Source organism: Podarcis bocagei, assembly GCF_964188305.1.
Source record: "Podarcis bocagei genome assembly, chromosome: 17".
NCBI lineage: Eukaryota > Metazoa > Chordata > Lepidosauria > Squamata > Lacertidae > Podarcis > Podarcis bocagei.
In genome coordinates, this window is record NC_138143.1 from 7,774,479 (window position 1) to 7,792,497 (window position 18,019).

The window sequence follows — 18,019 nt, forward strand, 5'->3', positions numbered from 1 at the left end:
ATAAAGAAAGTTCTATCCTTCTTTAACACTTTCTGGCCAACAATGCCCAAGAGGAAGGCCTCTGGTTTCTTGGGAAAGGTATACTTAAATACCTTTTTTAACTCATTATAGATCATTTCCCAGAAGGCCTTCACTTTTGGACAAGTCCACCAGAGGTGAAAGAATGTCCCTTCAGCCTCCTTACATTTCCAACATTTATTATCAGACAGGTGATATATTTTTGCAAGCTTGACTGGGGTCATGTACCACCTATAAATCATTTTCATAATATTTTCCTTCAAGGCATTACATGCCGTGAATTTCATTCCGGTGGTCCATAACCTTTCCCAGTCCTCAAACATGATGTTATACCCAATATCCTGAGCCCATTTTATCATGGCTGATTTGACTGTCTCATCCTGAGTGATTTTCTCTTCAACCTGCCCTCCATCCTCTTGCAGAAAACTCTTTGTCTGCCCTGCCCGTATCTCGTTTTTGCTTTTTAATTCCACACACGCACCCTTCGGACTTCGTGGCAATCGGGCGCGCGGGTGCGTTTCCTAAGAGAGTGAGGACCCCCGCCTCCTCCCCACCTGCTCCCTCGCCAGCCAGCCAGCCGCGCGCCCTAGCCGGAGAGCCCCGGCCGTCCCCGTCGTGCAATCGGCTGGATCTCCCTTCAGCAGGCCGTGCTCACAACTCGGCCCAGGGACCCCCAGCAGCGGATCTCCGGCTCAGCTGAAGAATCCGGCAACAAGCCCCCTCCTCCCCAATCGCTCCGCCGAAATACGCTCCAAAACCCCCCAGATAGGCCGCCGGCCGCCAAGTCTAGTGGCGCCCTGAGCGAGGGTCTCTCCCCAACACCGCCACCTCGAACTGCGTTCTCCCGGCTACCCGAGCGAACCAGCGGCAGGACCCCGGTATGGGCCCCCCCAATATTTTTTATAAGTCGGCGCCCCTGGTACTGCCCTATATCCAGAGGTCTCAGGGCCGTTCACAGAATAAAATCAAAATATAAAACCACAAAATACATAATCAAAATAAAAACAATACCCTCCTCCCAAGTAACCCACCACATTTTAAATGGCATGTATCATATAGTGCTTGCAGCATCATTAACACAAGGCACACTGACATTTGATGACTTATGAAAAGTCTTTAAAAACTATTATTATTAGCAGAGCGCTATTTTATTGTGCCTTTGAATCAAAGGAGTGCTCATGTAGTTCTTTTTTTTGCTGGGTGGGGGATTGGGTGAGCGCTAGCAAGTATAATTCCCAGCGCATCCATGTCCTTCCATTACGTAACTTTTTTATTTTATTTTAAATTTAGTAATAATTATTATTATTATTTATAATAATAATATTATTTACTTTCTTGGGCTCCATGATCACTGCAGATGGTGACAGCAGTCACGAAATTAAAAGACGCCTGCTTCTTGGGAGAAAAGCAATGACAAACCTAGACAGCATCTTAAAAAGTAGAAACATCACCTTGCCAACAAAGGTCTCTATAGTAAAAGCTATGGTTTTCCCAGTAGTGATGTATGGAAGTGAGAGCTGGACCATAAAGAAGGCTGATCGCCAAAGAATGGATGCTTTTGAATTGTGGTGCTGGAGGAGACTCTTGAGAGTCCCATGGACTGCAAGAAGATCAAACCTATCCATTCTTAAGGAAATCAGCCCTAAGTGCTCACTGGAAGGACAGATCGTGAAGCTGAGGCTCCAATACTTTGGCCACCTCATGAGAAGAGAAGACTCCCTGGAAAAGACCCTGATGTTGGGAAAGATGGAGGGCACAAGGAGAAGGGGACGACAGAGGATGAGATGGTTGGATGGTGTTCTTGAAGCTACCAGCATGAGTTTGATCAATCTGCAGGAGGCAGTGGAGGACAGAAGTGCCTGGCGTGCTCTGGTCCATGGGGTCACAAAGAGTCGTACACGACTAAACGACTAAACAACAACAACAACAAATTATTTTTAAATAAATTTAAACATAATTTTAATATAAATATAAAGAAGGAGCTGGAATGGAAGCGATGTATACCAGCAAACCAGCAAAACTAACTATTAGTATGCTAATGTCTACAGTGGTACCTCGGTTTTCAAACATCTCGTAAGTCAAGCATTTTGGTTTTCGAATGCCAAAAACCCGGAAGTAGCCGCTTTGGTTTTCAAAAGCTGAAAACCCAGAAGTAACTGCTTCAGTTTTCGAACGCTTTTCGGAAGTCAAGTGTGCCACGTGGCTTCCATATTGAGTTTTCCATAAGTAAATGCTTCCAGAAATGCATGCTTCGGTTTTTGAACGTTTTGGAAGTCAAACGGTCTTCCGGGAGGGGCGCGGGTGGTGCTGTGGGTTAAACCACAGAGCCTAGGACTTGCCGATCAGAAGGTCGGCGCTTCGAATCCCCGCAACGGAGTGAGCTCCCATTGCTCGGTCCCTGCTCCTGCCGACCTAGCAGTTCGAAAGCACGCAGTGCAAGTAGATAAATAGGTACTGCTCTGGCAGGAAGGTAAATGGCGTTTTCATGCGCCGCTCTGGTTCCCCAGAAGCGGCTTAGTCATGCTGGCCACATGACCCGGAAGCTGTATGCCGGCTCCCTCGGCCAGTAAAGCGAGATGAGCGACGCAACCCCAGAGTCAGTTACGACTGGACCTAATGGTCAGGGGTCCCTTTACCTTTACCTTTACTAGGCTTGTGTAGGGTGGCAGCTTTAAATGTATTAAACACTGTAGATAAAGGTTCATTGTAAATAAAGCACCCATGAAATTGTGCTTAATCATAAAATGTCCACCAGGCACTTTTGCAGCTGGAAAAATAAATGCAACGAGCCCTGCCAGGGAGATTAGTCCCATCCCAACAAGCAGGAAAACAAATGCCGCCCTAGCCAATTAGAGCAAAATGGCTGCTATAATTTTCAAAGAAATAGAAGGGAAGTGAAGAGATCCTACTCTCTTCCTCATTGGTCAGCACAAGTAAATGGCAGACCAATAGGTTTGGGTGCCTGAGCTAGAAAATCCAAACGGTGCCTCCGAAAATGCAATCATGAATGAAATATTTGACCACTGCCTTCTTTTTGGCACCTTCCAATCTGCAGTCACAGCCTGCCTAAATAATGGATCAGGCCCTGGAGGAAAATGAAGCAGGAAATCCCTTCCTTGCTTGTCAATCAGACTAATGCCTTTGTATTCAGTGGCAGGAAAGAGCTCTGAGGGCCGAGGAAGGCTTAACCTCTGACTGATCAGCTGAGCAGAACACTGCTTGCTCATTTCATCTGTATAATTTTGTTAGTAAATAGGCTGAAGAATTTATTTTCTTTCTTTTTTATTAGAAAATTTTATTAACAAACAAACAAACAAACAAACAAACACATAGACATGAAACAAAATTCATATTACCCTACCACCCTAAATTACAGACATTAAAACATCCTTGTGACTTCCCTCCACCGTCCCTCACCCTCCTATATATTATAATATTTCACATTACAATTTTTATCTAAATTTATATTTCTTAACTCTTTTAACTTACTATTTATTTATTTTTTTAACAAGCTTTACAAACATTAATCCAAACATCAACATGTTAGTTTTTGAGCAGTACTTGGACATATAATCCTCAAACCATTTCCATTGTATTTTTATTTTCTGGTTTGATTGGTACCTTATTACTGCAGTTAATATTGCCAATTCTATAAATTCAGTTAGTTTATTTATCCAGTCAACCTTTGTGGGTATATATTTCCCTTTCCAGTTTTGTGCAAGGAGTAGCCTTGCTGCGGCTGTCACGTATAAGAATAATAATTTCCTATCTTTACCTATTATACTCAGTAAAGATGCCTCTGGTTTTTCCTCTAAATTAATTCTGAGCATCTTTTTTATTTCCTCGTGAATTTTTTAACTTTCGCAAACCCCACCATAAATGTATCAATGTACCCTCTGCCTCCTCACACTTCCAGCACTTCCTTTCTCTTTAAATGGAAGCTGAAAATTCAAGGAAGAGTCCAAGGAACATCTCAGATTTGGGATCCCAAACAAAGCGTTCATGGGCAGCACAGTGCCCTTGCACATGCCACTTGACACCTGCGAAGGCCTCCCTTGCCACTAGTAATTTGGGGAAACAAATAAGGGTTTGTGGGGTTTCTTGTAATGAAGTCTCCCTATCCGCCATCACTCTTCAGCTATTACATACAGCAGGCTAGCAACCCACAAATCATAGAATCTTAGAGTTGGGACCACAAGGGTCATTTAGTCCAACCCCCTGCAATGCGGGAATCTCAACTGAAGCATCCCTAACAGATGGCCATCCAACCTCTGCTTGGAAACCTCCACGGAAGGAGAGTCCACCACCTTCCAAGGGAGACCGTTACACTATCAAACAGCGCTTATCTCTTTTTTTGAAATTTTATTGATTATTACAAATTATTTCAGCAATTATATTTTCCCCCCTGATGGAAGCAGGGAACTGGAGGAAGAGGGTTTGTTGAGAAAGGGTTGAAATCGAAGCAGATCTTAACCACAGAAAGGGATGTCAGACTTTCCAAGTGTCCCTTTTTTCCAGGGACGTCCCTGATTTAGAGAATTCTAATCCGTTTCTGATTTGATCCCAGAATGTCCCACTTTTCCTTAGGATGTCCCTATTTTCATTGGAGAAATGTTGGAAGGTATGGAGTTATCCCACCACTGAGCCATCTGAAGGCAACCTTGTATACAGAAGTTTTTAAAAAAATATGTAATGTTTTATTATATTTTTATATATGTTGGAAGCTGCCCAGAGTGGCTGGGGCAACCCGGTAAGATGTGTGGGGTATAAATAGTAAAATGTTCACTATGGAATGGGACGTCCCTATTTTCAGCGGAGAAATGTTGGAGGGTATGGGATGTACACCATAGAATGAGATTTCTTTTTTTGGTGAAGGGGAGGAGAGGAAGACAGGACAAGGACAAGCCAAACTGAGATGGAAATTTGTTTGTACAGTGCCATCAGTGTGCATGGTATATTGCAGAGTACAGGAGGGCAGTTCCTTGCCCTGAGGAACTTACAATCTAAATTTTCCACAGGGGAAGCGGGGGGGGAGCATTTAAAGCAGCAAAGCTATATGCAGTTGTTTTATTTGCAAAGTGCTTCATTATAGGGTGCGTTACAGAAGGGCATGGGAATGAGTGGGTTGTGTGTCAAAAGGGCTTCGTTCAAAAAGTGGGGCTTGAGGTTCACATACGGGTTTGAAACAAACAGGCAAATATTGGGCTGGAGGCTTCTGATCTTTACAGAACCAGGAACTGCCACATTCCCCAACCTTATAAAGAAAAGATCTGTGAAGCAGTCAATGTTTGCTGACTCCTGTGCCCTCTGCTGGAAATTCTCATGGCAGCACCCTTTCTGTAAACTAGTCAGCAACTAGTTTGGTAAAGGGAGTCTCAGGCCGGTTTCTCCACCCTGAGAAGTGGTCTCTTAGCAGCTTCTGTTGCAGTAGATACCACTTTTCTCTGCACACCTTTCATTTTGTCTCATGCTTGGCAAATGGGAGAGGATCAGGTGGTCCTCCTTAGAAGGCGTCTGTGTGGGTCCAGCAGACTCCAGCTTCTGATGCCTAAAGGATTTGCCTGCACTGCAATCCATCCTGAAGGAAAGTTGCAGGTCTTGTCCGCTGTTGTACCCGACTTTTCTATTTTTCAGAATGGCAGCCAGTTATAAATAAAGTGTATGCTTGCACAGAAAGAATATCCGGGTGTTGCCAGTGGGGTTTCCTCCCCAATTCTTTGTTGATGGGTTGGGCGTTCCTCTTCTCCGACACCTTCGGCACTAATGTTGCCAAATAATTTCACTTCTCCGGCATCAGGGCTGAAGCCTACAAGTGGTGGGCCTTGAATATGTGACCTGTGGGATTTCAGGTGAATATTTAGCCTGCGTACAACCTCCCAGATCTCCGCAAAGAAGAGAACTGCAGAGGGATGATCCCAAGGATCTCTTCACAGCAACAGGCTACCACAAGGCAGATCTTTAAACGTGATCCATCAACACAGTTCCAGCTTGCTTGCTGGTCTCAGCAACTAGAAACGGGGGGGGGGGGGTGTGGGGAGCAAGCAAGCAAGCAATGTGTTTCCAAACCTGGATCTCTGCTACTCCTCCCGAACAGATAATCCATGATATCATAAATTTTCTGGCTGGGGTTAAAAGCACACAGACTTGGGCCACTGTAAGAACTGTGTCCATGGACCAGTGGCGTAGCGTGGGTTGTCAGCACCCGGGGCAAGGCAAGTAATTTGCGCCCCCTAACCCGTGGATTTGCGCCCCCTAACCCTAACCCCCAGGTGTTGCGCCCGGTGCGGCCGGCCCCCCCTGCACCCCCCACGCTACGCCACTGCCATGGACTATGTCCATGGCATCCATTTTGCCTCACTGGATCAGGTCAACTATGGATTCAGGGGGCGGGAAAGAGAGTCAAGCAAACAACTCATAATTCAAGAGGGGGGGTTCCCCTCTGTGGGCATGGCTTGAACCTCACTTATAAGGTAGGGTTTTTGTGTCACCGGACACCAGATGATCGGCAGGTGGGAGGTTCTGCCCACCTGTCAGGGGGGCCAGTGAGGGTGCAGGATTTGGACTCTGGCCCACTGGTCCAGACCCTTCAAGTATCCCGATTTCCCAGGGACAGTCCCGGAATTATGAAAAATGTCTCGGCTTCTGATTTGATCCCAGAATGTCCCTATTTCCCCCGCCAAGGCCGCCCGCTCTGAGCTCAGGGTGGAAGATGAGCCAGCGCTTGCCCCAAATGATGGCAGTGGTGGCAGTGGCGACCGCGAGGGAGCACCCCATGTCTGCCACTGCCAGTGTCATCTCTTGGGCAGCTTGTAGAGTGTTATGTACTGAGTTGAATAGGATCCAAACTGCAGCAGTCTGATTGGTCCTAGAACAATAGGATTCAGAATGCAGCAGTCTGATTGGTCCTAGAACAATAGGATTCAGAATGCAGCTGTCTGATTGGTCCTAGAACAATGCAGCAGTATGATTGGTTGGCAGGAACCACCCAATCCTGCTCCAGATAGAAGTGAATCCACAACCTGATTGGCTTACAGTAGAATTCTGGAATTAGCCAATCATGTGCAGCCCATTGTGTAAATAATGTATATAAAGCAGATACTGTGAGGGGACTTTCATTCATTCCTCCTCACCACTATGAGCTGAATAAAGAGCATGAAATCACTTTGCGACTCTGAGTATATTTCATAGAGGCTGCTGGAGAGCAGGTGAGGAGGGAGAGGCTGCAGCCACTGACCCCACGTGACGTGCTTTCTCTGGGGTTCAACTTCCAAAACGTTCAGAAACCAAAGCTCCTGCAGCCAATCAGAAGCCGCTGAAACCCTGTCAGACGTTCAGCTTCCAAAAGAACGTTCGAAAACTGGAACACTCACTTCCGGTTTTTGATCGTTTGGGGACCAGAACGTTTGACTAAGGTTACCAGACATCCCCATTTCCCAGGGACAGTCCCCAGATTTACAAATCGGTCCCCTGACAAAATCCTATCATTCCTACTGAAGTTGAAAAGTGTCCCCGGATTCATTGAAAAAAACCTTAATATGTTTAATTTCATAATGTGAAGATCTAAGGATGTTAATGTCTAAGTTAAATTATTTTAAGAACTACGATTTGGAAAACCGTTAAAAGGACATGCAATGAAATTCAACCAAGGGGAAGCGAGGAAGTCACTTAATAAAGTTAATAAGTGTAATTTTTAATAAGGCTATGATTTATGTTTGTTTATGTGTTTGTTTGTTTGTTTGTTTGTTTATAATGTTATGAAAACCAATAATTTTTTTTTGAAAAATAAAATAAAATCTGGTAACCTTACGTTTGACTCTCAAGGCATTTGGGAGCCGAGGTACAACTACGTAGACAAAGGACAGAGTCGCCCTGGGCAAGAAGAAAGGGGGAGTGGAGTCCAAGGAGTCTTGATTAAAACAAACAAATTCTTGGTGTTTGTTTTTCTTTTTGCAACTCTAGCAAAAATCACATCAAATTGGGATTAAGGGATTTTCTCAGGATGGTGGAGGAGGTGTAGCCATGGGGGCTTTCGCCCTCCTTCCGATAGGAAATGCTCTGCAGGAGTGCAGGGTGGGAACAAAAAATACCGGGTCGAGGGTGGTAAGTTGTGCGGGAGTGAGAAATGTCCCTATTTTCATCTGATGAGTGTTGGGAGGTGTGCTGGTCAGACCCTGTTCCTAACCCCTGTTTTAGAACTGGAGCCAATTCTATGCCTGAATATGTGGTTTCCTACTTTGGGAGGCAACAGTATATCAATATACTATAACATTAATGTGTATTTTAAAAAGGAATTGGTGGAGAAGTGAACAGGTGTCACCCGTTATATTGATTTTTGCTTTTCTCTGACTAAAGTAATCAACTTTAATAGAGTTCAGCAAGCGGTGCGAGTGATTGTAACTGCCGGGTTAGTGACTTACTGCATTCCCTCCCCTCAACAACTTTGGGCCACCCTCCCCCCAAAAAAGCTCCACAACTCTGGCCCATTTTCTTAAACTGGAGTCCCCCAAAATAGTGGGTGTGTTATACACGGGGTGGGGGGTTGTTATTCACGGAAAAGTACGGTAACTTTGCTCCGCTAAATGTGTACAGTGGTACCTTGGGTTAAGAACTTAATTTGGTCTGGAGGTCCGTTCTTAACCTGAAACTGTTCTTAACCTGAGGTACCACTTTAGCTAATGGGGCCTCCCGCTGCCGCCGCAATTTCTGTTCTCATCCTGAAGCCAAGTTCTTAACCCGAGGTACTATTTCTGGGTTAGCGGAGTCTGTAACCTGAAGTGTATGTAACCTGAGGTACCACTGTATTCTGCAGTTGACCTCCTTTGCAAATGTTTTATGTTGAAATCTTTAGGATAATATTTGAATTTCCTGTTAATTGTGTTGCTTTGTATGTATAATTTTCATTCCCACCCCTGTAATGTTTTATTCTGCATTGTTCTATTTGATGTTTTAATTTAGGTTGTAAACCGCTTTGAGATTTTTTTCTCCTTTAAAATGGTATAGAAATGAAATTGATGATGATGATGATGAAGTAGAAGAAGCTTGTGCAGTCTCAGGCCACTACCACCTGTGGAGGCTGCTGGTGGCCTTTAATGCACCTGCCCATTCTTCTTGCCCAGGATCTTGCCTATGCCATACCTTTTACATGGATTGGTTGAAGGGAGTGGGCATGCCCCCCCCCCTCATCTTTCCACTGACACCCCCCCAAAAGCTATTTTTGCTGATCTTGGTTTATTAATTTAGGGCAAAACAGACTGTGTGTATAGCAAATTATTACTGGGGGAGAATGGCAGGGGAGGGAAAGGGTTAACCTGGGGCTGGGCCAGCTGCAAGCAATGATTTTAAAATGTGCTTGAAGTCACATCGTTTGACCCCAAAAGCAGAAAATCCAGTTGGCACTCCTCTAATGCAAACTTGGCCTGTGTATGTTAGCAGCGTGATCAGAGGAGATTTACTCTGCAGCTGGGAGATCCCATTTTTCAGTACTTCCTACACAAACACTGGAGGGCAAAGCAGGAAACAGGACAGGGAGCAAGCTGGGACGCAATTTTCATGTGCTAGGCATTCCCTGCTACTTCTGTGGAATTTAAGAACAAAAAATGGAAGTACTTATCCCCATTCACCTTTCTGCTGTTCTTTCCAGGCACCATCTGTGATTTAAAGCTCCGTGTCTGAGCACGCACCCCTCCCCCCCCCACATTTCTGAATATTACTTTTTCAGAATACTGAGGGAAATATTTAAGTTACTTGACAGGTGCCAATAGGCCTCAGGAAGGCCACGAGTTCTTATGTTTATTTCCTGCTGTGTTTATTTCAGGAGCCTCTCTTGATTCTGGCGTTTGCTGCGACAAGGAATGAAAAAGCAAAACAGTCTTCCCTTCTACAGCTGTGTGGTAACTTTTGCTTATTATTAAAAGTTGCATTTTTTCTCAAAAAACGAGCTCATTATTACATCATGGCAATACACAGATTTATTAAAATCACCAAAATGATTAGTTTAAAAAGTAGACGGTCAAAATCAACCAAAATCTGAACGTTCTCAGTGGCGAGGTTCCACACTGAAGCATGATCAAAGAATCAAAAGGAGAGTTGTTTTAAGCATGTGCAAAGTGCCTGTCCTCCATTGCAAAGTGTCCACTGTCAGAGGGTTTGGCTTCCAGGCAGCACTAGGCAGAGCAATGAAAGAGGCAGGAAAGGTACGAGGAATGGAATCGTTGTCCCATTGGCTGCCTCTCCTTCGACCCAGACCTTCAGTCCATTTCCTCTCATTCATTCACCAGGTCAGGTTCTTGGCCTGGCAGTTTCTGAACGGGACATCAACTCCCACAGACATCTGGGCACTCACCTGGTCTGCTTCAGTTTCCCCACCTAGCAAAAACCACCACCACCACCAAACAGGGATGCACTAATCACTTAAAGCAGATCTACAGTTCCCCAAGTGGTTTAAAAATCCATCCCTCTTCCGGTTCCCAGGATTCTTTTGAAGTGTATGGTCCAGATGGGACCTCCATTGTGGTTGAGGAAACAACTAGCTGTTCTCCAGGGAGTCAGGACTAGTTCAGATGCATTGGGGTGGTCGCTCTCATGTTTGAACAGTACAGTGTCTCCCAAACTCTGTTCTCCAGAGCCCTGTAAGCTTACTGAGGTCCCTCAAATGAAAAGACAGGCAATGGCTGATGAAATTCTTGGAAGGACAGATTGCCATGCCCCACCCCTTGAACTTCCTCAACACAGAGTGGGCATTTGCTGCACAAGAGCTGAGTGTTCGTCACCTAAAAACACCTCCCAGAATGTTCCGAAATGCACAAGGGATGGGGACAAGAGAAGGTCATGCAGATAGAAGATAAAAGCTCCCTGAATGTAAGAAAACTTGAAAGTCACTAAGACAGGGCCACGGTGATGAGGAACACATATTCTAAAGGAGGGCTGTTGCTGTGGCTTGAATTAATTTAAACAGATGAAAACTGACCACGCAGGGCCAAATTCTATACAAACACAGAATACCCATTTTTTTATAGTTCTGGAGATTGGGGGGAGGGGGAGATTAACCCCTATGATGCCACCCTTCAGTCTTGCACCCGCCCACCCCCAGTTCAGTTCATCTTGATCAGGATCTGTTCAGCAAAGAGCTTTTTCAGCTGAGCCACTTCAGCTGAAAGTGATGCTAGCTGGCTTCGCAAGGTGGTGTTTTCCGCCTGGTACTCAGGCCCCGGCGGGGCAGGCAGCTGGGCGCTGGGAGCCTCTGTCTCACAGCAATTCTCAAAGGCCATTGTGCCCACAGGGCCGGCGACATTCCCCTGCTCCTCCCGTGCGGCTGGGGCCCTCCAGGTTCCTACCGGTGGAGATGGCGTGTAAGGTCCAGGTTGCTCCCCACCCGTCTCCTCGGCCCCCCCAGCCATTTTGAAGCGCAGCTTGTGGGGGAGGCCTTTGACGCTCTCCCCAGGCTCGTAGCGGCCAACCCGACCCACGTCAGCTCCCTCGCTTGGGGCATCAGGCACCAGGCAGTGCCCGTCGTAGGCACCCCCTTCCTCTGCCCTGTCGCGCTCCTCAAAAAAGACAGGGCTGCCCATGCTGGAACTGCCTGGCGTGGAGAAACCAGAATCCTCAGAGCTGGTGGCTGGCTCTGGGCGGAAAGGGCAAGCATAGTGGGGTGCGTCAGGAGCCACAGAGTAGTGCTGAGGTGGGGCTGTTGGCTGGTGGATCTCGGTGGCAAGAGCAATCACGGGCTGGTGAGGCTCAGCCGGGTCCCGGATCAGGCCGAAGCGGAACTTGAGGGCCAGGAGCTCCGCCTTCAGGCGGGCGTTCTCCTCCAGCAGCGCCAGCACCCGGCCCTCCAGCGCTAGGTCGCTGACCCGCCGCTTCTCCCGAGAGCGCTTGGCTGCCTCGTTGTTCTTCTTCCTCTTGTCCCAGTAGCCGTCATCCTTCTTGTCGTCCGGGGTGAATTCCCGCTTGCGCCGGGCCGTGCTGGAGGAGCCCCCTGTCTCCCTTTGCTGAGGCCCAGCGTTGCCTCCTGTTCTGAGCAGGGAGTGGCTTAGCAGGCCGTTGACCGAGAGCAGCGAGACGGTCTCTTCGGCAAAGCACGACACCGCAGTGCGCAGCTCACACACGTGGGCTGGTGGAAGCGGCTGCGGAAGCTCCCGTTGAGGCTGGGCTGCCGGGTCCTCCAGGGGCAGGTCCATTCCCTCAAAGTCTGTGGGGTGGGAAGAAAGGAGAGCAAGTGGTTGAGAGCATGCTAGGGCTGTTTTCTCTCAATGTGTGCACCTGGGGAATAAAGAGGACCTCGGGGCAGAAGGAACCTTTTCACAGGTCCAACCGTGACCTCTGTAGGTTGCCCAGAATCACAGCAAGAGTTAACATTGCCAAGAGGTTGCTTAGTGTTCGAACAAACCCACACATATGTAATGCAGTGCCAAAGAGGCTGGAAATGTCAATATTATTAGTCATTCCTAAAGCTCTTTTTAGCTACGCAATCTACATTTATCCTTACAACAGTCATGTAATAAGGCAGACTGCTATTTATGATTTGTTTTCAGAGATGTGTCGCTGAGATCCAAAAGAGACTTGATAAGCAGGAGTTCAAACACACTAATATATTCTGTTCTGGAGAAATACTTAGCAATACTAAGAGACAGCTACAAAATCAAGACGTCCCCAGTTTGAACCTTGCGCCTGCGAAGAGCTCATCCATCTGCATTCTGGAGATAAAAACCCATGTCTACCTTATGTAGTTGTTAGAAGAACCACAAGGGAGCACATGTGACTGGTCAGAGGGTGCCAATGTAAGCGCTGAGTATTACTGCTAAAAAAAGGTGAACTTTTAAAGGACAGAGGCGGAAGTCGAGCTTGCACCCCAAATCTGAAGCAAGTCAGTGGCGACTTTGGGGCTCATCCAGACTTCCTTTTGTGCCATGCTTTTCCGGCACAGGTCTGTGGAAAACCCAATTGCCCTTTGCTCTGATTCTGCAGTAACATGTGGGTTTTCCTGGGGAAAGTGCCAGGAAAAAACAAAAACAAAAACCCCACCACTTGGACACGGAGTTTTAAAGCCTGGACCTGTGCCTAGAAATGTGGGACAAAAGGCAGTCTGGATGGGATTTAACAGATTGATTGGGGGGGGAGCTTGTGTAGAGTCAAGGCCACATCATCAGGAGCATCAGACAAATTGGACAATTGTTCCATGCAACTCTTGGAGCAGGAGCCTTTGCCCCCAGTTCTACCTGCAGATGCTGGGGGTGGCATGCAAAGCATGAGCTCTCCCACCCAGCTGCAGTCCTTCCCAAATATTTTTTTTTAATGGTGTTGCCAGAGTGGATAGGGGGATAGAATCGGCATTTGGGTTTATTGCTGGGTCTGGTCCCTGTTTTTTGTTACGTGGCCTGTAGTTGTTTTAGATCAAGGCTGTTTGTAAGCAAGGACAATCCAGCGTCTGAGACCCACAGGAGGGAAATACCATTTTCCAGATGGATGATACATGGAAGACAGGAAGCTGCCTTATACAGAGTCAGACCATGGCTCCATCTGGCACAGTACTGTCTACATTGACTGGCAGCAGCTCCCCAGCCCCTCCGTTAACGGAGTCTGTAACCTGAAGCGTATGTAACCCGAGGTACCACTGTAGTGGTATTAGAAGGATAGGTTACATCAGTGTTCTCCAACCCTGGGGCTCTAGCTCTTTCTGGACTACAACTCCCATAATCCCTAGCTAGCAGGACCAGTGGGCAGGGATGATGGGAATTGTAAACAGCTGGAGACTCAAGGCTGGGAAACACTGGGTTACATGCTTTTTTAAAAAGGAAAAAGGGTGCCATACTCGCCATGAGGTTGTTACAGCAAGTGCTACACTTTTCACATTTTGGGGGTGAAAGGTGCAAGTACTGGGTACCCTTGAGTAGCCCTTGGGCATGGATAATCTGCTTGTGTGTGCCTGTGCATCTGACTCAAGGTGTCCCGGTGAATTTCATGACCATTTTGAACCCAGATCTCCTTCTGTGCCCCAAATGCTAGGCACTACACCACACTGAACATACTGTATATAAGGGTGCCTTTTACCATATGTGGTTGGAATGTAAGAAAGGACTTCTGGGGAATGATTTACAATGAGATAAAAAAAATGTTGAAATATACATTTGTTAAAAAACCAGAAGCCCTTCTATTGGGTATGGTGGGCACAGAAATTCATAAGAATGATAAAAAAATTGTTTTTATATGCGATACCTGCAGCAAGGATACTATTAGCCCAAAGATGGAAACAAGAAGAAATACCAACTAAAGAAGAGTGGCTAGAGAAACTGATGCTGAGATGGCGAGACTAACAGGGAAAATTCGGAACCAGCAGGAGCAGACTTTCCTAAAGGAATGGAAGAAATTTTCGATATATTTGGAAAGCAATTGTAAGCAATTGACATCGCTTGTAGGGCTAAAAGAAGTTTTGTAAGGAGTGATTTATAAATTATTGTGAAAAGAATTAGGAATAGATGTATTGGAAATTTGAGTTTATAGCAATAATTATAGTAACAAAATGCATAATTAGAAAGACTTTAGAAAACCATCAGAGGTTGAAGGAAGTCTTAGGTTATGCTAGCCAAAAAATTTGAAAGGATGTTATGCTGGAAAATATGTGTAAAAGCCAATTAAAAAATTATTAAAAAAAGAAAAGAACATCCTGTATATAAAAATACACCAGGAAAAAATGTGGCGGAACAGGAAACAACCCCCACTACAGATTACAATTGTTTTAGGTGGAGATCATATTCCAAAACAATCAAGAAGTAATCCATCTCCAGCCCCTCCTCAGCGTGGAGCTTCAGGATTAAGTCCCACTGAGCTCAAATGGGGCTTACTTCTAAGCAGACATGCATAGGATTTCATTGTATGTCTCTTCCTGGGCTGAAGGAGTGAGCCAGTGACCTCAAATCCCTTCTTCCTTCTGTCCCTCTTCTAGGCAATGCTGTTAACTAGGTCACTCCGCCATAACAGTTCCCTCCCTCCCACAAACTCCCATTTACCCAAGTTGTTGGGAACATTCCAGTCCACGGTTAGGACTGCATGTGCCGTCCTGCCAAAGGAGGAATGCTGGGAAGAACGCGCAGTTTGTTCCAAGAAAAAAAACAACCAACCAGGAAAACTCCAACAACAAAAAACACCCACCCACATCTACTACACAACTACTATATGAGGAGCGCAAAAAGCACACTTTTGGGTTATGCAAGATACACCTCTCTTTCTAGGTCTTTGTTTTGACAGGTAAAAGGTTGCTTTGAATGACAGCCGCTAACCACCGCCAAGCCAAATCGCTGGGAGGTGTCAACACTTCCTTGTCGAGGTGAGGCTGAAACCAGAATTTTGTCTAAGCACGTTAAAGAAAAGAAGCAGTTTTGAGTCAGATGAAAGGGAAAGAAAGAAGCCAAGCTAGCTGTGCCATAGTTATTGGGGGAATAGCGCTGTTTAAAGTCATGTGTCAGTTCAATTAAATAATTAATACAAGAATTCGCACGGCTCTCTTTATCTTTACAAATTGCCGGTTTCTGTAACAGGTGGCTCTGAAACTTCATATCTTTTGGAGATACAGGAAGTATGCAAGCTTTTGAACTACACTGAGTTCTGTGCAAGGTCAGGAATATACCGTAACTGCGGAGCAAACAGAAATATATTTCTTACATCCGTAACTGCGGAGCAAACAGAAAGATATTTCTTACATCCCCCTATATTAGGTCCATTACGTGGAACAAGCAGAGCAACTATACTTACTGCCAGCCTTCCTCAAAGCCTTGCACATCCATGGGTGACAATTCTAACCTCGCCTACCTGGGAGTAAGCCCCAATGAACTCAGCAGGACTTATTTCTGAGCAGACATGGTTAGGATTGTGCTGACAATCTCACCCATGTATGTAGGCGCAGCACTCCAAAGGTATCCAAACACAACACTGTGAAGGCCAACCGTGGAGATTTTGCTGCCCCACATAATTCAAGGTGTGCCCCAGAATCCCTTGCCATGTCATGTGGGAGGCTGGGGAGCACCCAGTGGGGCAAGCAGGCAAGTTTAGACTCAGGACTGTAATTGTCTTGCATGTGCATACCCTTTAGATGGAAATGTACATTGCTTCACTTACTTCAAAATGTGGTAAGGGAGGCCCCTCCCCTGTTCACTCTGTTCAGTCCTGCCCCACAGACCTGTCCTGGTGGTAGCTGCCCATTGGCAACACCTGTTGCACTACAGCTTGCATGGCCTCCTATTTAGAGCCCATCTGAAGGGAAGTTTTTAATGTTTGGTGTTTTAATGTGTTTTTAATATTCTGTTGGGAGCTGCCCAGAGTGTCTGGGACAGCCCAGTCGGACAGGCAAATATAATAATAATAATAATAATAATAATAATAATAATAATAATAATAATAATGTACCCAAATACAATATTGCTTGTGCAGCCGCAACAGCACACACTATGCATGTTTACATTGGGGGTGGACCCTCCAAAGCCCAACAGTATTACAACGATCTTACGTACAGTTTCAGAAATATTCATTGTGTACCCTGCATAGATTAAAAAATCCATTTTTAAAGGGGGAAAAATGTGTGCATGAAATACAGAGCATGTGTGATGGCTGATCTCAAGTCTGCGTGCAAGCCCTCGCCTCTCCTGACCTGGGAAATCCTTTCTTCCCCGCAGATTACAGGTGGGAGTAGTTGATCGTTCAGGGAGGCGGGCGCGAAGTACACTCTGCACGCGCTCAGAGGCTCTCCATGCTGGCACCTAAAACCACCAATGAGAGCGGCTGAGGGCCTGCGCGGAGAGACGCCCCGCAACAAGCCACCTTCGCGTGAACGCGAGTGAAAAAGAGCTGGGATAAAGAATTGGTGCAGCCGGGGTGGGGGGCGTCTCTCGCACAAGCCCAGACCCCCCCCCCGCACCACCACCCCCTTTGTCTCAATGTATTGAACTACCCCCCCCCCCCGCAGCCTGCCAAGCCTCCCCCGCGCGCCCCCCCCAGCCTCACCTCGACGCAGCCGGGAGGGTCGGGCGGAGAGGTGCGCGCAAGCGGGGCGCGGTGCAGGAACCACGTCCCCCTGGGGCCTTCGCCTTGCGTCGGACCTCGCCGGGCCTGCTGGCTTCTGCTGGTGCGCTGGAGGGAGCGTCCCGCGCCGGCGTCTGGAGCAGCGGCGGCCGCGGCAGCAGCTCCGGTCCTGGCGAGGCGCCTCCCCTCGGCGCGCCAGAGCCGCCCTCGCCCGAACCCAGGTCAGCCGAGGACGCCGCCTCGCCTGGCTTCACCCCGGCCGCCAAGGGAAGCGGGAAGGGGCCGCCGTCAGGCCCGCCGAGGCATCGCTGCTCTGCGCTCTCGGAGAACCAGAAGGGCCCCGAAGAGCCGAGCTGGCGCCAGGCAGCCGGGCCTGCGAGGGTGCGCGTCTTGCGCGCTGCTCGGCCTGCCTGGCGCTCCGGCCTGGCGCGCCCTTGGTGCTTTGCGCACCTTGCCTGGGCAGGAGCGCGGCGGCCAGTCTTGCAGGTGGGCTGCCGGCCAAAGTTGGCCCTCTCGTGCCGCTGCCTGTCTTGCATTGTAGGACGCGTCGCTTCGTCCCGTTCTTGCGCGGTCTCCTAATCGGAGCGAGAGGTGTGTCGCGCACACATCCAGCGAGAAGGCACTAAAATGGTTTGACTCCCTTTGGATGAGTGACGTGCGGTACCCGTCAGAATTGGCCTTCTTTTCAAATATACAAGCAGATCATCCCAAGCAGAGGCTAACAGACCCCTTCAGCAAGATAGTGCAGCGACAAGTTCTCCAGGAGAGCAACTTGGCACTATAAGGATGATTCAGATTCAGGCGATCCACAGCTCTGGTGTTTTGTCTGATACATGGCAAACTGGGTGAAAACTATTTCCCTGCCATCTCCCCGGACAGAGGGTGTTGCCTTTGCAAACTCTGCTAGGTATTTCATTCTGAAAACTAGAGAGAGATCCTCAGCTATCAAGGTAAACTCACCTATCACTAAAGCTCATTGCTAAAATCACAGCCA

The 18,019-nt window shown here is 47.2% G+C and overlaps 1 protein-coding gene across 1 annotated transcript; it reads right to left on the reverse strand.

Moving 5' to 3' along the window:
• Window positions 1-9,968: 9,968 nt before the first annotated feature.
• On the reverse strand, window positions 9,969-17,232 carry LOC308576539 (uncharacterized protein). The gene is made up of 2 exons (XM_081175946.1): window positions 17,008-17,232; window positions 9,969-12,205 (listed from the first exon to the last, which is right to left on the reverse strand). Exon 2 carries the CDS (start codon window positions 12,192-12,194, stop codon window positions 11,109-11,111), a length of 1,086 nt encoding a protein of 361 aa, XP_081032072.1. The 5' UTR covers window positions 12,195-12,205; window positions 17,008-17,232; the 3' UTR covers window positions 9,969-11,108.
• Between the last annotated feature and the right edge of the window lie 787 nt (window positions 17,233-18,019).

Bases quoted from the DNA above. Each gene is read 5' to 3' on its own strand.
- LOC308576539 (XM_081175946.1), bottom strand. From the start codon at position 12,194: ATGGACCTGCCCCTGGAGGACCCGGCAGCCCAGCCTCAACGGGAGCTT.